At 49.7% G+C, this 26,391-nt stretch overlaps 1 protein-coding gene across 1 annotated transcript in view; it reads left to right on the plus strand.

The window, feature by feature from the left end:
* The first annotated feature begins 4,109 nt into the window (after positions 1-4,109).
* Positions 4,110-26,391, plus strand: part of nup37 (nucleoporin 37) — a 41,283-nt gene continuing 19,001 nt past the window's right edge. The window contains exons 1-3 of the mRNA XM_086009599.1: positions 4,110-4,258; positions 9,377-9,449; positions 23,002-23,096. Coding sequence (XP_085865725.1) covers positions 4,158-4,258; positions 9,377-9,449; positions 23,002-23,096 — 269 coding nt within the window. The 5' untranslated portion in view covers positions 4,110-4,157. The remainder of the gene's footprint in view (positions 4,259-9,376; positions 9,450-23,001; positions 23,097-26,391) is intronic.

Below are 26,391 nucleotides of genomic sequence, written 5' to 3' on the forward strand. Positions count from 1 at the left end.
CTGGTGAGACCACTCCTGGGGTATTGTGTACAGTTTTGGTCTCCTTACCTAAGGAAGGATATACTTGCCATAGAGGGAGTGCAACGAAGGTTCACCAGACTGGTTCCTGGGATGGGGGGATTGTCCTATGAGGAGAGATTGAGTAGACTAAGCCTATATTCTCTAGAGTTTAGAAGAATGAGAGGTGATCTCATTGAAACATACACAATTCTTACAGGGCTTGACAGGGTAGATGCAGGGAGGATGTTTCCCCTGGCTGGGGAGTCTAGAACCAGGGGTCACAGTCTCAGAATAAGGGATCGGTCATTTAGGACTGAGATGAGAAATTTCTTCACTCAGAGAGTGAATCTTTGGAATTCTCTACCCCAGAGGGCTGTGGAAGCTCAATCATTGAGTATATTCAAGACAGAGATCGATAGATTTTTGGATATTAAGGGAATCAAGGGATATGGGGATAGTTCAGGAAAGTGGAGATGAGGTAGAAGATCAGCCATGATCTTATAGAATGGCGGAGCAGGCTCAAAAGGCAGAATGGCAAAGTCCTGCTCCTATTTCTTATGTTCTTATGAAGTACTTTTTTAAAATTGTAATCACTGTTGTGACGTAGGAGAGGCAGCAGCCAATTTGCACACAGCAAGCTCCCACGAACAGCAATGTGATAATGACTGGATAATTTTTTTTTTTAGTGATGTTGGTTGAGGGATAAAAATTGTCCAGGACACCGGGTACAACTCCCCTGCTCTTCAAAATAGTGCCATGGGATCTTTCATGCCCAACTGAGAGAGCAGACAGAGCCTCAGTTTAATGTCCCATCCGAAAGATGGCGCCTCCGACAGTGCAGCGCTCCCTCAGCACTGCACTGGAGTGTCTGCCTGGGTTATGAGCTCAAGTCTCTGGAGTGGGACTTGAACCCACAACCTTTTGACTTGGAGGCGAGAGTGCTGCCCACTGAGCCAAGTAGTGTCTTAGTGTACAGTTAAAAGCTTACACCCTGGAAATTATCAGATGAATGTTTAATTGGGGTATATTTCAGTTGCCAGCCATCCAATTTTCACCCAACACTTGCCTGATGCAATTTCCAGGCAGGCCTGTCAATCAGTGAGCAGAGGGCTTGCCTGTTTTAGGTGCAAGGCTGTTTAAATGTATAAATCGAGGTCGTACGCTGATTGTAGAACGCCATTCGCAATTTTCAGCTACAAAAAGGGCTGAACGGGCGCTGCGCAAGCTTCGCCCATTTGTGCCAGGCGGTGGGAGGCCTCAGCGCTGAGAGGTCTCGTCGGCGGGAGGTCTCGTCGGCGGGAGGTCTCGTCGGCGGCCCTCAAAGGGGCCGCTGAAGAAAAGGCCCAGTCCTTGTTGGGAAGGGATGATTTTTGTCAGCGGGAGTGATCCCTCTGGCTCCACAAAAATACCGCAGGTCGCTGCTGCCCCGTGCCTGACCTCGCAACCCCATCAGGTTCAGCCTCCTGACCTCCCGACCCCGTCCGGTATCAGCTCCCCGACCTCCCGACCCTGTCTGGGATCGGCCTCCCAACCCCTTCCGGGATCAGCACCCCAACCCCCTCCGGGGTCAGCTCGCCGACCTCCCGAACCCCACAGGGATCAGCTCCCTGACCTCCCGACCTCCTCTGGGATCAACTCCCCGACCTCCTCTGGGATCAACTCCCCGACCTCCTCTGGGATCAACTCCCCGACCTCCTCTGGGATCAACTCCCCGACCTCCTCTGGGATCAACTCCCCGACCTCCTCTGGGATCAACTCCCCGACCTCCTCTGGGATCAACTCCCCGACCTCCTCTGGGATCAACTCCCCGACCTCCTCTGGGATCAACTCCCCGACCTCCTCTGGGATCAACTCCCCGACCTCCTCTGGGATCAACTCCCCGACCTCCTCTGGGATCAACTCCCCGACCTCCTCTGGGATCAACTCCCCGACCTCCTCTGGGATCAACTCCCCGACCTCCTCTGGGATCAACTCCCCGACCTCCTCTGGGATCAACTCCCCGACCTCCTCTGGGATCAACTCCCCGACCTCCTCTGGGATCAACTCCCCGACCTCCTCTGGGATCAACTCCCCGACCTCCTCTGGGATCAACTCCCCGACCTCCTCTGGGATCAACTCCCCGACCTCCTCTGGGATCAACTCCCCGACCTCCTCTGGGATCAACTCCCCGACCTCCTCTGGGATCAACTCCCCGACCTCCTCTGGGATCAACTCCCCGACCTCCTCTGGGATCAACTCCCCGACCTCCTCTGGGATCAACTCCCCGACCTCCTCTGGGATCAACTCCCCGACCTCCTCTGGGATCAACTCCCCGACCTCCTCTGGGATCAACTCCCCGACCTCCTCTGGGATCAACTCCCCGACCTCCTCTGGGATCAACTCCCCGACCTCCTCTGGGATCAACTCCCCGACCTCCTCTGGGATCAACTCCCCGACCTCCTCTGGGATCAACTCCCCGACCTCCTCTGGGATCAACTCCCCGACCTCCTCTGGGATCAACTCCCCGACCTCCTCTGGGATCAACTCCCCGACCTCCTCTGGGATCAACTCCCCGACCTCCTCTGGGATCAACTCCCCGACCTCCTCTGGGATCAACTCCCCGACCTCCTCTGGGATCAACTCCCCGACCTCCTCTGGGATCAACTCCCCGACCTCCTCTGGGATCAACTCCCCGACCTCCTCTGGGATCAACTCCCCGACCTCCTCTGGGATCAACTCCCCGACCTCCTCTGGGATCAACTCCCCGACCTCCTCCGGGATCAACTCCCGACTCCCACCGGGTTCGGCTTCGCCCCCACACGCCGCCGGCTGGCCCTCCCACCACGGGCGAGCCTCTGCCCGTTGCACACCCGGAGATCACCCGCGGCATTCAAGCGATGCCCCGAGACCCCGGATGTTTCGAGCCTCCCAACACCAGCTGTGAGCAGGCACTCCAATTGTTCTGCCAATTTCATGCCCGGTTCGGGCGGAAGGTGAATCCCACACACCCAACATGTGTTTACGTTATTTTTGTTCTCTCTTCGCCAAGGAGTTTATCTGTTTAAAATACGATTATCACCTCCTGTTAAAACAGCAAACATGGAAATTTGATGTGAGCGTGCTCTGCATTCATCCAATAAAGTTGCATTTCCAGACTCGGGGAGAAGTTAATCCCAAACTCCAGTGGGAAAAGAAAAAAAAAGAAAGAACTTGTATTTCTCCAGTGCCTTTCTTGACCTCAGGATGTCCCAAAGTGCTTTACAGCCAATGAAGTACTTTTTGAAGTGTAGTCACTGTTGAAATGTAGGAAACACGGCAGCCAATTTGTGCACAGCAAGCTCCCACAAACAGCAATGTGATAATGACCAGATCATCTGTTTTTTAGTGATGTTGGTTGAGGGATAAACATTGGCCCAGGACACCGGGGAGAACTCCCTTGCTCTGCTGTGGCTCAGTGGGTAGCACACTCGCCTCTGAGTCAGAAGGTTGTGGGTTCAAGTCCCACTCCAGGGACTTGAGCATATAAAGCTAGGCTGACACTCCAGTGCAGTGCTGAGAGAGTGCTGCACTTTCGGATGAGAAGTTAAACCGAGACCCCGTCTGCTTTCTCGGGTGGACGTAAAAGATCCCACGGCACTATTTTCAAGAAGAGCAGGGGAGTTGTCCCCAGTGTCCTGGGGCCAATATTTATCCCTCAACCATCATAACAACAAATTATCTGGCCATTATCACATTGCTGTTTGTGGGAGCTTGCTGTGTGCAAATTGGCTGCCACGTTTCCCACATTACAATAGTGACTCCACTTCAAATAGTACTTCATTGGCTGTAAAGCACTTTGAGACGTCCGGTGGTCGTGAAAGGCGCTATATAAATGCAAGTCTTTCTTTTCTTTGAAATAGCGCCATGAGATCTTTTACATCCACCCGAGAGAATAGACGAGGCCTCGGTTTAATGTTTGATCCAAAAGACGGCACCTCCGACACTGCAGCACTCCCTCAGCACTGCACTGGGAGCGTCAGCCTGGATTTTTGTGCTCAAGTCTCTGGAGTGGGACTCGAACCCACAACCTTCTGACTCCGAGGCCAGAGTGCTACCCACTCGGGATGTTTCATGAATATCATAAATCAATCTCTCTCTCTCTCCTGATCTTTTAGGAGGAAGACACTGAAATTAAAGGTATGGAATACAAGATCCTCCAGACCTTTCACCGGGGGATCCGAGTGGATGCCATTGCCTGGAGCCCAGAGACTAAGATGGACACACTGACACAACTGCTCCAGTGAGAGAGGATTATTACTTTTTCTTTTAAATTCATTCTCGGGATGTGGGCGCCGCTGGCAAGGCTGGTGTTGAGTGCCCTTGAGCAGGTGGCGGTGGGCCACCGCCTTCTTAAACCACCACAGTCCGCGTGGTGATTCTTTGTAATGGGTTTGACACAACTGGGGGGCTTATTTAGAATTATAAAATTCTAACAGGACTAGATGCAGGAAGGATGTTCCCGATGGTCGGGGAGCCCAGAACCAGGGGTCACAGTCTAAGGATAAGGGGTAGGCCATTTAGGACAGAAATGAGGAGGAATTTCTTCACCCAGAGAGTGGTGAACCTGTGGAATTCTCTACCACAGAAGGCAGTTGAGGCCAATTCATTAAATATATTCAAGAAGGAGTTAGATATATTTCTGAAGGCTAAAGGGATCAAGGGATATGGGGAGAAGGCAGGGACAGGGTACTGAATTTGGATGATCAGCCATGATCTCATTGAATGGCGGAGCAGGCTCGAGGGGCCGAATGGCCTACTCCTGCTCCTATCTTCTATGTTTCTATGTTTGCTGGGTCACTTCAGAGGGCAGTTAAGAGCCAACCAGGTTGGTGTGGGACTGGAGTAACGTGCCGGGTAAGGGCGGCAGATTTTTCCTTCCCTAAAGGACCAGTTGGGTTTCTATAACAATCCAACAGCTTGGCGGTCATTTTTACTCCAGGGAACCCACCCAGGTGGCTTGCCGGCTTTTCAATTAAAAAAAAAACCTTAAAGGGGCCAGAGAGGGCCCAACTAAATTAGAGAGAACATTGCCAGTACCAGCTTTTTATTTTGTAAACTGACTCCAAATTCAAATTGCCATGGTGGGAATTCAACTCTTGTTCTCTGGATTATGAGTCCAGACCTTTTGGATTACTAGCTCAGTAACATAACCACCGCACTACCGTACCCTTCGATGTTTATTAAAAAGAGAGTTCTATTTCTTTTAGAGGCGGTGCTATTAAGTATTTGAGTTTTCTGTTCATGTTTGCGAGTTATAATGGTTGGTATTAAATCATATGATAAATTTTCTTAAGATAGGAGTGTGGCACCATTTATTGCACGCTGGCCCAGAATTTGCGGTCAGCGGCGAAGCAAAGGCGTGCACCGCTGTCCCCAAAGAAAGCGGTCCACAGCGATCTCTGTGGCGAGAAGTTTACCTTTCTCGACGCGCAGGTGACTTCAGTGCAGCATAATGGGGAATCCCTGACGCGAGCTGCTGTGACGTCAACAAGCTGTCTAAGCAGCCAATCACAATGCAGAATTCTCACAGACTGGGAACCAGGAAATGAAGAAGCTGCTTTTATTCAGACTTTTTAAAAAAAATTACAGAGAGCGGAACAAAGATTGGGGCTCTCACATGGGGAAAAGGTAAACCTGAAATAAATATGAACAAACTTTTTTAAAATATACAATTTTTTTAATGTTTCTTAAAAATTTTGATTTATCATAATGGAGAAATTTGACACTCCACGAAATTAAAATTCGTTTTTCAGGGCCATAACGTTTGTTTAGCAGTCAATACGCTGTTAAAACCCCAGTTACACCTAATCCAACAAGGCCTGACTTTTAATGGGGTATTTAACAGCGATATTACCGCGGAACAGCCCAAGTTTCACTGGTTTCCCTGATTACACTGATTGCCGGCTATTTGGGGGGGGGGGGGGGGGCCACAGCGCAGTCAGTGTCAGAGCGGTGAATGACTGACCGTAACTTCAGGATTTCCGTGTTAGGATGCGCAGGCGCTACATCCTGAAGTTGCCGTCAGTTTCAGAGGGGTAATAACGGCGAATGCTGTTCGTTCACCGTTATCGCCCAGCACAAATGTATATTTGTCCATTTTAAGAGTCTTAATTGCTAGGAACTTTGTCGCCTGGAATGTGCTCGTCAGTTTCAGGCTGCAAATGAGAGCCACCAGCATTTCGAGTTTGTTTTGCATGGCTAACCATGCCTGGTGTGGCTTTAGAATTTGTATTTCCACTCGAGGCATTTTCAGCTGATGGGCTGGTTTCCTAACCTTTTCGTGTCAGCCGTGGCTCAGTGGGCAGCATTCCCGTCTCCGAGTCAGAAGGTCGTGAGTCCGAGCCCCGCTCCAGGGACATGAGCGCGTAATCCAGGCTGACGCTCCCAGTGCAGTGCTGAGGGAGTGCTGCACTGTCGGAGGTGCCGTCTTTCAGATGAGACGTTAAACCGAGGTCCCGTCTGCCCCCTCGGGTGGACATAAAAGATCCCATGGCACTATTTCGAAGAAGAGCAGGGGGAGTTCTCCCCGGTGTCCTGGGGCCAATATTTATCCCTCAACCAACATCACTTTAATAAAAAAAAAAAAAAAAAGATTATCTGGTCGTTATCACATTGCTGTTTGTGGGATCTTGCTGGGGAAATCGAGGGGAAATATTACCCGTCTTGACCTCAATCTCGCACCAAGTCCCGTTCACCATCACCCCTGTGCTCGCTGACCTACATTGGCTCCTGGTTAAGCAACGCCTTGATTTTAAAATTATCATCCTTGTTTTCAAATCCCTCCGTGGCCTCGCCCCTCCCTGTCTCTCTAATCCCCTACAACCCTCCGAGATCTCTGCGCTCCTCCAATTTTGGCCACTTGCGCATCCCCGATTTTAATCGCTCCACCATTGGCGGCCGTGCCTTCAGCTGCCTGGGCCTTAAGCTCTGGAATTCCCTCCCTAAACCTCTCCACCTCTCTCTCCTTTTAAGACGCTCCTTAAAACCTACCTCCTTGACCAAGCACCTGCCCTTATATCTCCCTACGTGGCTCGGTGTCAAATTTTGTTTTATAACGCTCCTGTGAAGCGCCTTGGAATGTTTTCCTACGTTAAAGGCGCTGTATGTTAGATTTATGAGATGTTATCTTTTGTTTTTCGTTCGGTGAAATAACAGGAAGGTTCACAGTGACGGTTTTAGAGAGCCTTCCTCCAAGTGTATTCCTTTTGAAACGGACTTGGCTGGTTAGCAACGAAAGATCCCCGTCAAATGGAGAATAGGTCAGGGGAGCCAGACCTGCCATGGGGATATGTTAGTGGGGCCTCACAGGCCACGTACAAGGTCAAAGACACGTTCCTAGTGGCAGAAATCTCAAGTTGCTGAGACTAACAGACATTGTGCCCTAATCTGGGATTTATCCGCCAATAAGGCAACAGCCCTTTCCAAAGCTTTAATCCCATGCCTGAAAGGCAGCAGATTCAATAGTAACTTTCAGTAGGGAATTGGATAAACACTTAAAAAGGGGAAAGAGCAGGGGGGACTGGGACTAATCGAATAGCTCAAAGAGCTGAAACAGGCACGATGGGCCGAATGGCCTCCTTCTGTGCTGTATCATTCAATGAAATTCAAACTTAGCAAACCAGCGAGTGAGAAATCTAAGCACAAAACCAAACCGGCTGAGTTGCCTGGGCTTGGAGGCCCAATTTCCAGGGTTTGGAGTGGGCCAATTGTTGGCCATGAGTCACGCTGCGGACAACACCCCTGATCCAGTTCTAAGTGTCGGCCTTGGCTCAGTGGGTAGCTATCTCTCTCACCTCTGAGTCAGAAGGTCGTGGGTTCAAGTCCCAGAGACTTGAGCACAAAATCCAGGCTGACACTCCCAGTGCAGTACTGAGGGAGTGCTGCACTGTCGGAGGTGCCGTCTTTTGGATGAGACGTTAAACCGAGGCCCCATGGCACTATTCCGAAAAAGTAGTCTTCTGCTGTCCCTCAACCAACATCACCACAATAATTTGGATTGTTTAACGGACTGAAATAAACAGGTCATTTACGGGTTGGCAGGCTGTACCTAGTGTGGCTCCACAAGAATCAGTGCTTGAGCTCAGCTATTTACAATCTATATTAATGACTTGGATGAAAGGACCGAGTGTAATGTATCCAAGTTTTGCTGATGATACAAAGCTAGGTGGGAAAGTAAGCCGTGAGGAGGACACAAAGAGCCTGCAAAGGGATATAGACAGACTAAGTGAGTGGGCAGTAAGGTGGCAGATGGAGTATAATGTGGGGAAATGTGAGGTTATTCACTTTGGTAGGAAGAATAGAAAAACAGAATATTTTTTAAATGGTGAGAAACGATTAAATGTTGGTGTTCAAAGAGAGTTAGGTGTCCTCGTACAGGAAACACAGAAAGTTAGCATGCAGTTACAGCAAGCAATTAGGAAGGCAAATGGTATGTTGGCCTTTATTGTAAGGGGGTTGGAGTATAAGAGTAAGGAAGTTTTACTACAATTGTACAGGGCCTTGGTGAGACCTGGAGTACCGTGTACAATTTTGGTTGCTTTATCTGAGGAAAGATATACTTGCCTTGGAGGCGGTGTAACGAAGGTTCACTAGATTGATTCCTGGGATGAGAGGGCTGTCCTATGATAGATTGTGTAGATTGGGCCGATACTCTCTGGAGTTTAGAAGAATGAGAGGTGATCTCATTGAAACATACAAGATTCTGAGGGGGATTGACAGGGTAGATGCTGAGAGGTTGTTTCCCCTGGCTGGAGTGTCTAGAACTAGGGGTCATAGTCTCAGGATAAGGGGTCGGCCATTTATGAATCAGATGAGAAGGATTTTCTTCACTCAGAGGGTTGTGAATCTTTGGAATTCTCTGCCCCAGAGGGCTGTGAATGCTGAGTAGTTGAATATATTCAAGGCTGAGATCGATAGATTTTCGGACTCTAGGGGAATCAAGGGATATGGGGATAGTGCGGAAAGGTGGAGTTGAGGTCGAAGATCAGCCATGATCTTATTGAATGGCAGAGCAGGCTCGAGGAGCTGCTCCTATTTCATATGTTCTTATTATCGCATTGCTGTTTGTGGGAGCTTGCTGAGTGCAAATTGGCTGCCGCATTTCGTACAGTACATTACATTGCAACAGTGACTACACTTCATTGGTTGTAAAGCGCTTTGGGACGTCCTGAGGTCGTGAAAGATGCTGTTTAAATGCAACTTCATTCTTTTCATTAGATTGACAAGACCAGTAAAAAGAAGCTGCATCTGGCTTTGATACTATTTATGTTTCAGATTCAATTCGCAAATAAATTGTGCAACATTTTCCATTCACTTTTATTGCTTGGGTTTTTAAAATTTCTCTCTTTAATTCTTGCAGATTTTGCACAGCAGACGCCGACAGAAAGATGAGACTGCTGACGTCTGATCTCAAAGAAAACACCACATGGCGGGTAAACCTTCCACTCCTGCTAATGTGCAGCTTTATTTCCTACATTACAGCAGTGACTGCACTTCAAAAAGTACTTAATTGGCTGTAACGCGCTTTGGGACGTCCTGCGGTCATGAAAGGCGCTATAGAAATGCAAGTCTTTTCCTTCCTTTCACCTTTCCTTTCCTTCCTTTCCTTATAATAGGCTTGCCAGCAAAGTTGAAGCCCATGGAATAAAAGGGACAGTGGCAGCATGGATACGGAATTGGCTAAGTGACAGGAAACAGAGAGTAGTGGTGAACGGTTGTTTTTCAGACTGGAGGAAGGTATACAGTGGTGTTCCCCAGGGGTCGGTACTAGAACCACTGCTTTTCTTGATATATATTAATGACTTGGACTTGGGTGTACAGGGCACAATTTCAAAATTTGCACATGACACAAAACTTGGAAGTATAGTGAACAGTGAGGAGGAGAGTGATAGACTTCAAGAAGACATAGACAGGCTGGTGGAATGGGCGGACACGTGGCAGATGAAATTTAACACAGAAAAGTGTGAAGTGATGCATTTTGTTAGGAAGAACAAGGAGAGGAAATATAAACTAAAGGGTACGATCCTAAAGGGGGTGCATGGACAGAGAGACCTGGGGGTATATGTGCACAAATCGTTGAAGGTGGCAGGGCAGGCTGAGAAAGTGGTTAAAAAAGCATACGGGATCCTGGGCTTCATAAGCAGAGGCATAGAGTACAAAAACATGGAAATTATGATGAACCTGTATAAAACACTGGTTCGGCCTCAACTGGAGTACTGTGTCCAATTCTGGGCACCGCACTTTAGGAAGGTTGTGAAGGCCTTAGAAAGGGTGCAGAAAAGATTTACGAGAATGATTCCAGGAATGAGGGACTTCAGTTACATTGATAGACTAGAGAAGCTGGAGTTGTTCTCCTTGGAGCAGAGAAGATTGAGAGGCGATTTGATAGAGGTGTTCAAAATCATTAGGGGTCTGGACAGTGTAGATAGAGAGAAACTGTTCCCATTGGCGGAAGGGTCGAGAACCAGAGGACACAGATTTCAGGTGATTGGCAAAAGAACCAAACGCGACATGAGGAAAAACTTTTTTACGCAGCAAGTGGTTAGGATCTGGAATGCACTGCCTGAGAGGGTGGTGGAGACTCTTCGTCAGGAGCAAGCGGAAGCCAAGCGCAGGCAGCGCAAGGAGCGCACGTCAACCCAAGCACCCCACCCACCCGCCCCTTCAACCACCGTCTGCCCCACCTGTGACAGAGACTGTAGGTCCCGCATTGGACTCATCAGTCACCTGAGAACTCATTTTTAATGTGGAAGCAAGTCATCCTCGGTTCCGAGGGACTGCCTAAGAAGAAGAAGAAGATGGAGGCAGACTCAATCACGGCTTTCAAAAGTGAGTTGGATGAGTACCTGAAGGAAAAACATTTGCAGGGTCACGGGAAAAGGGCGGGGGAGTGGGACTGGCTGAAGTGCTCTTGCAGAGAGCCGGCACAGGCTCGACGGGCCGAATAGCCGCCTCCTGTGCTGTAACCATTCTATGATTTAGTAATGACAGCCTGATGCAAAATATCGCACAATTTATTTGCTAATTGAATCTGAAACATAAATATTATCAAAGCCAGATACAGTTGTCTTGTCAGTGTAATGAAAGGAATGGACAAAGTTGCCTTTAAAACAGTATCTTTTATATCCTCAGGAAGTCCCAATGAAGTACAGTAACCGCTGTAATGTAGGAAATGCGACAGCCAATTTGCACACAGCAAGCTCCCACAAACAGCAATGTGATAATTGATCTGTTGTGGTGGTCTTGGTTGAGGGACACTCATTGGCCTGACGAAACATTGAGAGCTTGAGTTCAATCTGCCTTTTGCCTCGAGTCGCTCCGACTAAGGGTAATTTTTCATCGTATCATTGAACTGGGAGCAAATCTCTTGATGCGCTATCAATTACTCATAAAAGACTGAGAGTTAAGAGAGTAACTAAAGGCTTTTATTAACAAAAGAATGAAGGTCTGCCTCGAGTGGTCGACCGGTCCAGAATACAAAGGGGGCTGGGGAGCAGTCACCTTTATACTAGGACTTGTGGGAGGAGTCAGCCAAGGCATGTCCAGGCATGTACACAGTGGAATACAAACAGTGGTTTACCACATTCACCCCTTGTTTAAAGTTGAGTCCGGCGGGGTGAAGTGTATTAAAAGTTAGTGTATTGGAGTCTCTCCGGAGGTCTTGTCTGCCGCTGTGATTGGCGTGGCGACGGCAGGGGTAGTGGAGCTTCCAGCGTCGAGTCCCGCGTAGGCTGTGGCACAGGCGTGTCGTCCTCGTAGGTGTCGAGCGGGTCGCTGGGCCCAGGCCTGCCGTCTGCTGGGGCTGGATATCGGATCGTGGGGGGGGGGGTGGTAGTGAGTAGTTGGTTACTGCGGCCCCCGAGGGTGCAAGGTCTCTTACGGAGACTGTGTCCTCCCACCCGTCCGGGTATGCAATGTAAGCATACTGGGGGTTGGCGTGGAGGAGGTCGACCCTCTCGACCAGGGGGTCCGTTTTATGGGTCCTCACGTGCCTTCTCAGTAGGACCGGTCCTGGGGACGTCAGCCATGGCGGTAGCGATGTCCCCGATGTGGACTTCCTTGGGAAGACAAACATTTTCTCATGAGGGGTGGCGTTAGTGGCAGTGCAGAGCAGTGACCGAATAGAGTGGAGCGCATCGGGGAGCACATCCTGCCAGCGGGAGGCTAGCAGGGCGGCCTTCCAAACTGTCGCATTTTCTTTTTCCACCTGTCCGTTCCCCCGGGGGTTGTAACTGGTGGTCCTGCTTGTGGCAATACCCCTAGTTAGCAGGTACTGACGGAGTTCGTCGCTCATAAACGATGAGCCCCGGTCGCTATGGATATAGCTGGGGAAACCGAACAGGGTGAAGAGGTCGTTCAGACATTTAATGACCGTGGCACTGGTCATGTCCGGGCAGGGGATGGCGAACGGGAAACGGGAGTACTCATCAATAATATTGAGGAAGTACACATTGCGGTCGGAGGAGGGGAGAGGCCCTTTAAAATCAACGCTCAGGCGCTCGAAGGGGCGAGTGGCTTTTATCAGGTGGGCCCTGTCTGGTCTATAAAAGTGCGGTTTGCACTCAGCGCAGACTTGGCAGTTCCTGGTCATGGTCCTGACCTCCTCAATAGAGTAAGGCAGGTTGCGGGCCTTGATGAAGTGGAAGAACCTGGTGACCCCCGGGTGGCAGAGGTCATTGTGGAGGGCCCGCAGTCTATCGATCTGCGCGCTGGCGCAGGTGCCACGCGATAGCGCATCCGGGGGTTCATTGAGCTTCCCGGGCCGGTACAAGATCTCGTAATTGTAGGTGGAAAGTTTGATTCTCCACCTCAAGATCTTGTCATTTTTGATTTTGCCCCTCTGCTTGTTGTTAAACATGAAAGCAACTGAACGTTGGTCAGTGAGCAGGGTAAATCGTTTTCCGGCCAGGTAGTGCCTCCAATGACGCACAGCCTCCACAATCGCCTGGGCCTCCTTCTCAACAGCGGAGTGTCTGGTCTCCGGGCCTTGGAGGGTTCGTGAAAAGAAGGCCACGGGTCTCCCCGCCTGATTGAGGGTAGCGGCCAGGGCAAAGTCGGACGCGTCGCTTTCCACCTGGAAGGGGATGGATTCGTCCACTGCGTGCATGGTGGCTTTGGCAATGTCTTCCTTGATACGGTGGAAGGCTAAGCGGGCCTCTGCCGTCAAGGGAAAAGAGGTGGACTTGATCAGCGGATGGGCCTTGTCCGCATAGTAGGGGACCCACTGGGCATAATAGGAGAAAAACCCTAGGCACCTCTTCAGGGCCTTGGGGCAGTGGGAGTTCCATAAGGGGACGCATCCGGTCGGGGTCGGGGCCGATGACTCCGTGTTCCACAACACAGCCAAGGATGGCGAGGCGGTTTGTGCGGAATATGCACTTCTCCTTGTTATATGTCAGGTTCAGGAGTTGGGCGGTGCGGAGGAATTTTTCGAGGTTTGCGTCATGGTCCTGCAAGTCACGGCCGCAGATGGTCACATTGTCCAGATATGGGAAAGTGGCCTGCAACGCATTTTGATCTACCATCCGGTCCACCTCCCTTTGGAAGACGGAGACCCCGTTGGTGACGCCAAAGGGAACCCTAAGGAAGTGATAGAGGTGGCCGTTTGCCTCAAAGGCAGTATACTGGCGGTCCTCAGGGCGGATAGGGAGCTGGTGGTACGCTGATTTCAGGTCAATGGTCGAGAAGACGCGGTACTGCGCGATCTGGCTGACCATATCAGCTATGCGGGGGAGTGGGTAGGCGTCCAGCAGGGTGTAGCGATTTATTGTCTGGCTGTAGTCGATGACCAGGCGCTGCTTCTCGCCGGTCTTAACGACCACAACCTGGGCTCGCCAGGGGCTGGTGCTGCCCTCAATAATCCCTTCCTTCAGGAGCCGCTCCACTTCGGTTTTAATGAAAACCCTGTCCCCGGCACTGTATCGCCTGCTCTTTGTGGCGATGGGCTTACAGTCGGGGGTGATGTTAGCAAACAGTGGCGGGGGGGGTGACTCTGAGTGTGGAGAGGTTGCACCTGGTGCGCGGCGGGCAATTTGGGAGCTGCTGGCTGCGGACTGTGAGTGGGGGTAGGGGTCCACCGTACGCCATCGTAACACTTTTAAGGTGGCACTGAAAATCTAACCCCAGCAGGACGGCAGCGCAGAGGTCGGGCAGGACCAGAAGTTTAAAATGATCGTACACGGTCCCGTCTACTACGAGTGTCACTACGCAGTAGCCGCCGATGTCCGCCGACTGGGACTCGGAGGCCATAGAAATCCGCTGGTGCGCAGGCAGGACTGGGAGAGAGCAACGCCGCACCGTGTCGGGGTGGATGAAGCTCTCCGTGCTCCCAGAGTCAAAACGGCAGATTGTATCGTGGCCATTTACCTTAATGTCCATTGTGGAGCTGGCCAGCTGGTGCGGTCTCGCTTGGTCCAGTGTAACGGATGCCAGCGTAGGGGTCGGTGTGTCGCTGCGGGTATCAGATGAGGCGGTGTTGGGGGCCTGCTGCGTTCCGGCTGTCGTCCAAGATGGCGGCGTCCATGATCCCCATGTGGCTGGAGGCGTCCAAAATGGCTGCTGTACCGGTGGTTCGCACATGGCCGGGGAGGCCAAAGATGGCAGCCCGCATGGCCCACACGCGGCGCTGCTGGGGTTCGGGGTGGCTTTGGCCCTGCAGACGTTAGCGTAGTGTCCCTTCTTCCCGCAGCCCGAGCAGATCGCGTTTTTCGCCGGGCAGCGCGCTCTGGGGTGTTTTGCCTGGCCACAGAAGTAGCATTTCTGGCCTTGGGGCACTGCTGTCTGGCCTTGGGACACTGCTGCGGTAGTTGGGCCGTGGCTGGGGTGGCACGGCGCTATGAGGCGGTCCTACCGTGTCCCAGGGTGTCATTCCCCGCGGCGTCCACGGTGCAGAGGAGTAGGCATCCGTGCCCCGGTAGGCTGCATCCAGTGATAGTGCGAGTTCAGAGGCCTTGTTGAGGTCGAGGTCACTCTGCTCCAACAGTCGCTGTCGGGTGTAATTGGATCTGTGGCCCGCTACAAAAGCGTCCCGGATAAGTTCCTCTGTGTACACGGCGGCCTTTACATCCTTACAACCACAGGCCCGGCCAAGCACAGACAGTGCCTGAAGGTATTCCACGGTCGATTCCCCAGGTTGTTGTTTATGACTCCCCAGAAGGTGCCTGGCGTACACTTAGTTCACTGGGCGCGTGTACTGGTCCTTGAGGAGCTTGATAGCGTCCGCGTACGAGGTCGCGTCTTGGATGACCGAGTACACTCGGTGGTTCACTTTGGAGGTCAGGACATCCAGTTTGTCCTCGTCCAATTTGATTGCTGCGGAGGCGGTCAGGAATTTTTCGAAACACTTAAGCCAGTGAGTAAACTTGGTGGATGAGTCCGCCTCCCGATGATCTAAGTCCAGGCATGCTGGTGTGAGGATCTTCTCCATTATAAAAATTTGTTAATAAAATTGATGCGCTATCAATTACTCATAAAAGACTGAGAGTTAAGAGAGTAACTAAAGGCTTTTATTAACAAAAGAATGAAGGTCTGCCTCGAGTGGTCGACCGGTCCAGAATACAAAGGGGGCTGGGGAGCAGTCACCTTTATACTAGGACTTGTGGGAGGAGTCAGCCGAGGCATGTCCAGGCATGTACACAGTGGAATACAAACAGTGGTTTACCACATCTCTCGGGATCTCATGGTTATAGAGAGGCGGCTTACGCCGACTCTTCAACCTGTTCTCGTTTGATCGTTGCGAAGGGTCGTCAGCAGATCGCGTCACAATGTCACAAGGCTGCGCATGAAAGAAAAGATGATCTTGGAACCTGAGGTTACGGGGCGGGAAGGGACCTGTGGTTTGGGGTAGGAATGCTGAGCTGCTGGTCCCCGACTTTGAGTTCTCAGTGTATAGGGGTATTACCGCTTTGTTCCCCCTGTTTCCAGTCCACCTTTAGTGTCACAGCAAAGCAGAACTGCCGCTTTTTATAATGATATAAGAGCTGATGTGTGTCCGCTGTGGCTCAGTGGATAGCACGCTCGCTCGCCTCTGAGTCAGAAAGTTGAGGGTTGAAGACCCACTCCAGAGACTTGAGCACAAATCCAGGCTGACACTCCCAGTGCAGTACTGAGGGAGCGCCGCACTGTCGGAGGGGCAGTACTGAGGGAGCGCTGCACTGTCGGAGGGGCAGTACTGAGGGAGCGCGGCACTGTCGGAGGGACAGTACTGAGGGAGCGCCGCACTGTCGGAGGGGCAGTACTGAGGGAGCGCCGCACTGTCGGAGGGGCAGTACTGAGGGAGCGCCGCACTGTCGGAGGGCCAGTACTGAGGGAGTGCTGCACTGTCGGAGGTGCCGCTTTTCGGATGAGACATTAAACCGAGTCTGCCCTCTCGGGTGGATATAAAAGATCCCACGGCACTATTTCAAAGAAGAGCAGGGGAGTTCTCCCCGGTGACCTGCGGCCAATATTTATCCCTCAACCAACATCACTAAAAACATTATCTGGTCATTATCACATTGTTGTTTGTGGAAGATTGCAGTTTGTGGGAGCTTGCTGTGTGCAAATTGGCTGTCCCGTTTCCTACATTGCAACAGTGATTACACTTCAGAAAGTACTTCATTGGTTGTAAAGCGCTTTGAGACGTCCTGAGGTTATGAAAGGCGCAATAGAAATGCAAGTATATTTTTGTAAGCGCAACTTTCCTGGTGGCAAATTTTAATTTTCCTGGATTTGTGACTGAACCTATTGTTGAGACATTTCTTCCCGAGGATAAGGGTTTGTGTGGTTGTCTTCATCCACTGAAATTGTTTGCCCCTGTGGGTGACGAAAGTAACTTGTGGAATGAACAGTTGCCCAGCAACATGCGACCTTCTGGGCAGGAGAAGAAGGTGTGACAACTAATGTCCCTCTAATGAAGGGAATTAACAGCTTGCATTTATATGGCGCCTTTAATGTAAAACGCCCCAAGGCACTTCACGGGAGTGTTATCAGACAAAATTTGAAAGCAAGCCGCATGAGATATTAGGACAGGATGACCAAAAGCTCGGCCAAAGTGGTTGGCTTTAAGGAGCGTCTTAAAATCGGAGAGAGTCGGAGAGGTTGAAGGAGGGAATTGCAGAGCTTTAGGGCCTGGACGGCTTAAGGCACGGCCGCCAATGGTAGAGCGATGGAAATCGAGACTGCACAAGAGGCCAGAATTAGAGGAGCGCAGAGATCTCGGAAGGTTGTAGGCCTGGAGGGGGTTCCAGAAAAAGCGAGGTGAATACAATATCGTAGAGAAGGACCTATTACTCTATCTTTTAAAAACATTTTTCTAAGGAGGGGGGTGGGAAGCATATTTTGTTCGAGTCAATTTGCTTTTACGGATCTGACATTTTTCGTTTCCTGGTCTAAAGTTACATAAGAACATAAGACGTAGGAGCAGGAGTCGGTCATTAGGCCCCTCGAGCCTGCTTCGCCATTCAATGAGATCATGGCTGATCTAATCTTGGCCTCAACTCCACTTCCCTGCCCGCTCCCCATAACCCTCGACTCCCTTATCGTTCAAATATCTGTCTATCTCCACCTTAAATATATTCAGTGACCCAGCCTCCACCGCTCTCTGGGGAAGAGAATTCCACAGATTCACGACCCTCAGAGAAGAAATTCCTCCTCATTTCCGATTTAAATGGGTACCCCCTTATTCTGAAACTATGCCCCCTCCCCCCTAGTTCTAGATTCCCCCACGAGGGGAAACATCCTCTCTACACCTACTCTGTCAAGCCCCCTCAGAATCTTATATGTTTCAATAAGATCCCCTCTCATTCTTCTAAACTCCAATGAGTATAGGCCCAGCCTGCTCAACCTTACATAGGGAGAAAGACAATTATACAGCAGCTGGTCCCTCGAGCCTGTCCCTTACTGCCCTGCTGTAACTGGTACACGCCATCATCACTGTTCCCTGTAAGCGGCGCTTTGTTCTGCGCAGTCTCTTTCTTTTAAAGCGCGGTACTTCCAGTTTCTGCGCGTGCGCGGTGTCTACCGTGTAAAAGTCGGGGAACGGCCTGAGCAGGACCTTGCAGATTACTGCACAGCCGCACGCGCACCTTAGCAGGAACGTTGTAGGCATCCATTAAATATATTCAAGAAGGAGTTAGATATATTTCTTAAGGCTAAAGGGATCAAGGGGTATGGGGAGAAAGCAGGGACAGGGTACTGAATTTGGATGATCAGCCATGATCGCATTGAATGGCGGAACAGGCTCGAGGGGCTAAATGGCCTACTCCTGCTCCTATCTTCTATGTTGATCATCACCCCCTCCTGCTCTTCCTCTTCTCGTGCTGCCATGTGATCTGGGAGAGGCAAAGAAGCAAAACAGAGGGAAAAGTTAGCAGCCTAATTAGAAACTAAATCCAGTGACAAAGTTGCTTTCCTTTGTATTTTTTTTTAGGGGTGAGAAATTGGATGGGATAAAAATAGATAAGGATAAGCTCGACTCTCTTCTTGGGCAGTCCCTCGGAACCGAGGATGACTTGCTCCCACACTAAAAATCAGTTCTCAGGTGACTGATGAGTCCAATGCAGGACCTACAGTCTCTGTCACAGGTGGGGCAGACGGTGGTTGAAGGGGCGGGTGGGTGGGGTGCTTGGGTTGACGTGCACTCCTTCCGCTGTTTGCGCTTGGCTTCCGCTTGCTCCCGGCGAAGAGACTTGAGGTGTGCGGCGCCTTCCCGGATCTTTCTCCTCCACTTTGAGCGGAGGAGAAGCTACTTAAAGGTCGGCAGCGCTCCCATGTAGAAAAGTCACCCGGTCCAGATGGGATGCTGAGGGAAGTAAGAGTGGAAATTGCGGAGGCTCTGGCTACAATCTTCCAATCCTCCTTGGATATGGGAGTGGTGCCAGAGGACTGCAGGGTTGCAAATGTTAGACCCTGAAAAAAGGGGAGGGATAAAACCCGGTAACAACAGGCCAGTCAGGCTAGCATCAATGGTAGGGAAGTTTCCAGAGACCATAATCAGGGAACTAAATTAATTGTCACTTGGGGGAGAAAATAGATTAATTAATCACTGCCAAAATTAAGGGAAAATTTGCAGGGCTATGGGGAAAGAGCAGGGGGGAGTGGGACTAATTGGAGAGCTCCTTCAAAGAGCCGGCACAGGCACGATGGGCCGAATGGCCTCCTTCTGTGCTGTAAGATTCTTCGAATAAAAAAGTGCAAAAGATGATTTTTTTTATAGTCGCACTGCCACAAAATATTTCAACTGACCAAACAGACAATGCCACGATTTCTTTTTTTAGATTCCGTCATTGCTGAGGAGCCCAAACTAACTCTCTGTTTAGTTTTACTGTAGCTCTCATTCAGTTCAGTTCAGATCAGAGTCTCTCACCATTTGGAACATGGGAACAGGAAGAGGCCATTCAGCCCCTCGAGCCTGTCCCGCCATTCAGTGAGATCATGGCTGATCTGCGACCTAACTCCATATACCCGCCTTTGCCCCATATCCCGTAATACCCTTTGGTTAACAAAAAATAAATGTGGGGAGTTGTGGAGGAGAGCGCATGTTTCCCCACCATGTGGCACCGTGTGTGGTTCTGCTCACTCCCTGGCATCTTCCACCAGGATGCCTATTTCCCGACCTAACACCATTTGAAAGGAAATTGGATAAGTATTTGGAAAGGAAGAATGTACAAGGAATCCAGGATCATGGCAATTATAGAAAGAAAGACTTGCATTTCTACAGCACCTTTCATGACCTCAGGATGTCCCAAAGCGCTTTACAGCCAGTGAAGTACTTTTTAAAGTGTAGTCACTGTTGTAATGTAGGAAACGCGGCAGCCAATTTGCGCACAGCAAGCTCCCACACAGAGCAATGTGATAATGACCAGATAATCAGTTTTTGTTATGTTGGTTGAGGGATAAATATTGGCCCCAGGACACCAGGGATAACTCCCCTGCTCCTCTTCGAAATAGTGCCATGGGATCTTTTACACCCACCTGAGAGAGCAGACGGGACCTCGGTTTAACGTCTCATCCGAGAGATGGATATTACAGGAGGAGGACATTCAGCCCATTGCACCCGTGTTCGTGCTAGCACTCCAATTATATTCTGCAGGGGATACAGGAAACTTTCTGGTATCAGGCACTGACGGGACCGAGCTGGTGCCGGTCGATCAACACTGCTGGAGAAACCAGCGCTAATGTTAAAAGAAGCTCCGTATCTAGCAACAAACCCCGTTGCTTAGCAACAGCTTCAAAACAGTCGGTGCAGCTTGCAAGCGTCTCTAGTTAAGCAACAGCTTCAGCTAGACGCTTGCAGAGCCAGGAATGGAGAAAAAAAGCAACGAAAAGTTAAAAAAAGTTATCTGAACCGACTCCTGAATTTTGCCGGTGGATAGAGCATTCCGGAGATTTAACCTTTTAAACGAAAGTTTCCTGTACATAGGGATTACAACATAGAAATAGTGTGTTTGACTGCCACTTTATCCTCCACATGGGCAGTATTCCTAATCCCATGTGCCTTGCTTGTTCCCATATCCCTTTATTTCCCTTTCCTTCAACCACCTATCCAATGTGTTCATGGTCTCTGCTTCAATCACTAACTCAGGTAGTGCATTCCACACGATGCTCTGTGTGAAAAAGAAAAGGTTTCTCCTACTCTGTGTCCTAAATCTCTTGTATTTAAGTCCAAAGTTCCCGCTAAGTGATGCGGCCACGCAACAGTCTGGAGGTCCCGCGCAGGCCGCTCACCGGCTTTTCAATGCAGGAAATCGCGCCTGCCTAAAAATTTGAATGGGCCGCACAGCCGGTTAAAGGGACAGCGCACCGAAAAAAATATTACAAGGAACATTGTCCCGCTCCGGAGACTTGAGCACGTAACCCAGGCTGACACTCCCAGTGCAGTACCGAGGAGGCACTGCCCTGTCGGAGGTGCCGTCTTTCGGATGAGACATTAAACCTCAGGTGGACATACAAGATCCCATGGCACTATTTCGAAGAAGAGCAGGGGAGCTCGTCCAGTTCTCTGGCCAATATTTATCCCTCAATAAACATGAATGAAACTGTTCAATTGGTCATTTATCTTGTTGCTGCTTGGGGGATCTTGCTGTGCACAAATTGGCTGTCGCACTTCCCTACAATATAACAGTGACTACACTGTAGAAAGTACCTTGTAAAGCGTGTTGGGACGTCCTGAGGGTGTGAAGGACGCTACATCAGTACAAGTTCTTTCTTAACATAAAATCCAGTTCCCCCAATGGTTCAACACATGAGCTGTGCAGAGTAGCAAGGTCCTGGGTTAAAACCCCTGATCCGTGCTGGTAGCAGATCTCATTTGCGGTGGAGGAAGGGAGGGACTCTGATCGGCCCGGGTACCTCGGAGTGAAAAGGTTCTCCCTCCCTCCCGTTAGCTCTCTGTGTTTCTGTGTTGGATGTCGGGTGAGCACAGGTTTGGGCACAGCTACAATGCCCCCACTGTTGACCCTCCATGTCGAGACTTCAATAACGATCTAAGTCACTGGAACTGTATCTCAGCAAGAAGTCAGCATGTTCAGGAGAGAAAACCAGAGGATTCAGAGCTCACTATATGAGTAAAAGTAAAATAAAAACAGAACCTGCTGGAAATACTACAGCAGATCACTCGGCTCTGTAAAGATGGCGACCGCGTCGGGACATTCTGGTTGCGTATCATAGATACAGCACAGGAGGAGGCCATTCGGCCCATCGTGCCTGTGCTGGCTCTTTGAAAGAGCTGTCTAATTAGTCCCACTTCCCCTGCTCTTTCTCCATAGCCCTGCATTTTTTTCCTTTTCAAGTATTTATCCAATTCCCTTTTGAAAGTTACTATTGAACCTGCTTCCACCGCCCTTTCAGGCAGCGCATTCCAGATCACAACAACTCAACTGCGTAAAACCATTTCTCCTCATCTGCCCCCTGGTTCTTTTGCCAATTATCTTAAATTTCTGGCCTCTGGTCACTGACCCTCCTGCCAGTGGACACACTTTCTCCTTATTTACTCTATCACAGAAACCCCACAGTGCAGATAGAGGCCATTTCAGCCCATCGAGCCTGCACCGACACATATCCCACCCGATCCCCGTAACCCCTACACCAACACATATCCCACCCTATCCCCGTAACCCCACGTATTTAATCCCCCTAACACTAAGGGTCAATTTATCATAGCCAATCAACCTAACCCGCACATCTTTGGATTGTGGGAGGAAACCGGAGCACCCGGAGAAAACCCACGCAAACACGGGGAGAATGTGCAAACTCCACACAGACAGTCACCCGAGGCCGGATTCGAACCCGGGTCCCTGGCGCTGTGAGGCAACAGTGCTAACCACTATGCCACTGTGCTGCCCCTATCGAAACCCTTCATAATTTTGAACGCCTCTATTAAATCTCCCCTTAACCTTCTCTGCTCTAAAGAGAACAATCCCAGCTTCTCTAGTCTCTCCGTGTAACTGAAGTCTCTCATCCTTGGTATCATTCCAGTAAATTTCCTCTTCACTAATGTTCCCTTTAAGCTGCACGGCCGCCCAGCTCTCTGCAGTTCCCGCGCAGCCAACTCACTGGCTACTGAATAGGAAAAAATGCGCGTGTGCGGTATTTTGAATGGGCCGCACAGCCCCTTAAAGGGGCTTCGCACCCAAAAAAAAGTTAAAGGGAACATTGTTCTGCACCCTCTCCAAAGCCATGACATATTTCCTAAAGTGTGGTAATCCTCGCCCAAACATGGCAAGAGTGCAAGTAATCGGTTGCATGTTGGGTGCTTTAATTCTTAACTATCCGTATGTTACTTGATGCCCTAAAGGACATGCCAGCAGTATTGGAAGGCAGTCAGTTTGTGAAGGTCTCTCCACTCAGCTAACGTGGTGTGCTGGACTTGGATGAACTGCCTACATCAGTTAGTTTCCAAGTACTGGAACGTCAATGAAATGTGACATCAGCCAGCTGAGTTTGAAATACCGCCATTGTTCACATTTAGATTTCCACTGAAGTGTCCTGATTTATTATTCCATGTAGGTAATAGAAGGCCACACTGATTACATCAACGACCTGGTATTTGAACCCAACAATGGAAAGCAGATTGCAAGTGTTAGCGATGACCACACATGTCGGTAGGTGCAAGGCTTGTTATCAACATACATCTTTAGTTACAGGTTGTAAACTTTATTGGCCTGCAAACAAGTGGGGGAGGTGAGGAGGGGGCGGGGGTCGCAGAGGAGCGTTGTATCTGTTACAGTTAATATAAGGGAAAAATTGATCAACTCTGCCTTTGTCCATTTAATTTTTGGAGATTTTTTTTTTCCCTGCTACTTGTTGCCAGATTAAATAAACTATTGCCAAGTCAAACTTTTAACATTTTCTTTTCTCAACATACTGAATTGGCAGAGCTGCCATTGGATAATGGCGTTGCTGGGGACACCAGAGGCACAGTCACCACCGCTTAAATTGGCCAGCCACTTATGTTGGCCAAAAAGCAAAAATCATTAACCATTTGCATTAACATCAATTTTGAAGTTGCTGGTTACAGCATGTTAAACGCTCCCTTTATATCGGGCAGAAACAGCTGTGCTTACTCAGTAGTTCGTATAATGGCCAAAAAAAAACTCACCCTTAATCCGTCTTTCGGATGAGACGTTAAACCGAGGCCCCGTCTTCCCTCTCCGGGGGATGTAAAAGATCCCACAGCACTATTTCGAAGAACAGGGGCATTTTCCCCCAGTGTCCTGCGACCAATATTTATCCCTCAATCAACATCACTAAAAAAAAACAGATTATCTGGTCATTATCGCATTGCTGTTTGTGGGAGCTTGCTGTGCGCAAATTGGCTGCTGTGTTTCCTACATTACAACAGTGACTACACTTCAGAAAGTGCTTTATTGACTGTAAATCGCTTTGGATGTCCTGAGATGGTGAAAGGCGCTGCAGAAATAAGAACATAAGAAGGAGCAAGAGTAGGCCGTATGGCCCCTCGGGCCTGCTCCGCCATTCAATAGGATCATGGCTGATCCGAACTTAGACTCACGTCCACTTCCCTGCCCTCTCCCCGTAACCCCTTATTCCCTTATCAGCTAGGAAACTGTCTATCTCCGTTTTAAATTTATTTAATGTCGCAGCTTCCACAGCTCTCTCAGGTAGCAAATTCCATAGATTCTCCTCATCTCAGTTTTGAAAGGGCAGCCCCTTATTCTAAGATTATGCCCCCTAGTTCTAGTCTCACCCATCAGTGGAAACACCCTCACCGCATCCACCCGATCAAGCCCCCTCACAATCTTATATGTTTCGATAAGATCGCCTCTCATTCTTCTGAATTCCAATGAGTAGAGGCCCAACCTACTCAACCTTTCCTCGTACGTCAACCCCCTCATCTCCGGAATCATCCGAGTGAACCTTCTCTGAACTGCCTCGAGAGCAAGTATATCTTTTCTGCAAGTTCTTTCTCTCTGGCCCCCTGACTTGCTGTGAGCAGCCCCTTTGGGAGAATCACTGGTAAATTCTGAAGAAAGCACTGATGGATGCACCAGAATGTGAATACCTGAGGTTTATCTAGTCCGTGCTTATGTTGGAGGACATTTGAGAGTTTAGAAGAGGGCCTAGAACGTGTGGGGACGTGGGCAGACAATTGGCAGATGCAGTTTAGTGTGGATAAATGTAAGTTGACGAACTTGGAGATCAGGAACAGACAGAAAGATTAATGGGGAAATTACTGAGCGAGGGATCGTAAAGTTAATGTTGGGTGATAATCGGGACGTCCCATCATAAATCAAGTCAATGTCAAAATGGCAAATGCTATGTTGGAATGGTACAGTAAATGGAAGTTCATTTTTGTTTTTGTTTAGAGAGGTAGGGAGGCATAGCTCTCCAACCCTACAACCCTCCGAGATCTCTGCGCTCCTCTAACTTTGGCCTCTTGTTCATCCCCCCACTTCCTTCACTCCACCATTGGTGGTTCAAATCGTCAACATGTCCCCATAACCCTGAAAAGAAATAGAGAGGAAATGAGGAGAAATTTCTTCACACACAAGGTTGCTAAGACCTGGAGCACACTGTCTGAAAGGGCGGTGGAAGCAGATTCCATAGGAACTTTCAAAAGGCAATTGGACATGTACTTGAAGAGGTCTAGTTTGCAGGGTTATGTGGGGTGGAGGGCAGGAGAAAAGCTGGGGAGTGGGACTAGTTGGAGAGCTCTTTCAAAGAGCTGGCACAGACACGAGGGGCCGAATGGTCTCCTTCTGTGCTGTAAGATTCAGTGTAACGCAAACTGGCTTTGTGTGCAACTGTGCATGAACAAGTCTGGGTGGGCAAGCTTACTTTTATCTACCCTGGACTTGTACTGCCGTAGTTCTGTGGGCAGCGCTCTCGCCTCCGAGTCAGAAGGTCGTGGGTTCAAGTCCCCACTCCAGAGACCTGAGCCCATAATCCAGGCTGACACTCCCAGTGCAGTGCTGAGGGAGAGCCGCACTGCTGGAGGTGCCGTCTTTCGGATGAGACTCTGCCCTCTCGGGTGGAAGTAAAAGATCCCACGGCACTTATTGGAAGAGGAGCAGGGGGGTTCTCCCCGGTGCCCTGGACGATATTTATCTCCTCGACCAGCGTCACTAAAACAGATTATTTGGTGATTATCACATTGCTGTTTGTGGGAGCTTGCTGTGCATGAAATTGTCTGCTGCGTTTCCTACATTACAACAGTGACTACACTTCAATCAGTACTTCATTGGCTGCAATTCACTTTGCCACGTCCTGAGGTTGCGCTATAGAAATGCAAGTTCTTTCTTTCTATCGTTGCATGATGTTAGAACACGCTCGCTCGCTCCTACACACGTTAATTTATTTCCCAGCCTGTGTATTTGCCTTCCTAAAGCTTTTACCAACTCAGCTTCAATTTCAATTTTTTTCAATTTTAATGTCAATTTTATTTGTCACATAACCAAATACAACAAGTGAAATCCAGTCAGTGAAATGCTTTTTTCTTAACGAGCCGAGCGCACCAAGCAGCAAAGGACACTTAGCTGCCTGGTACGCACGAAGCCCGCAAGGACAGCAGCCATCTTCATCGGCGCCATCACAATCGGGTCCGCTCTCGCCTCGCTCCGCCTTTCCCGCACTCCTGCCCGATGTGTTGTCATTTCTCCCCCCACCCCTGTTTTGTTGTGGGATTTTGAAAGAAGTTAACATCTGATTTCGAGAGGGGAAGTCCTAATCTGTGTCAAATGCAGTTAACCGTTACACTGCTGAATCAATTGGACCTTCGTTCACGTCGGCTTGTATTGGGGCTAAAAGGGCTAAATTATGAGGACAGTTTGCTTAGACTAGGCTTGTATTCCCTGAGTATAGAAAATGAAGGGGTGATCTTATTGAGATGTTTAAGATGATGAAAGGATTTGATCGGGTAGATGGAGAGAAACTATT

Source organism: Somniosus microcephalus, chromosome 16 (genome assembly GCF_052327205.1).
Source record: "Somniosus microcephalus isolate GS21.2 chromosome 16, FLI_Smic_1.0, whole genome shotgun sequence".
NCBI classification, from domain to species: Eukaryota; Metazoa; Chordata; class Chondrichthyes; order Squaliformes; family Somniosidae; genus Somniosus; species Somniosus microcephalus.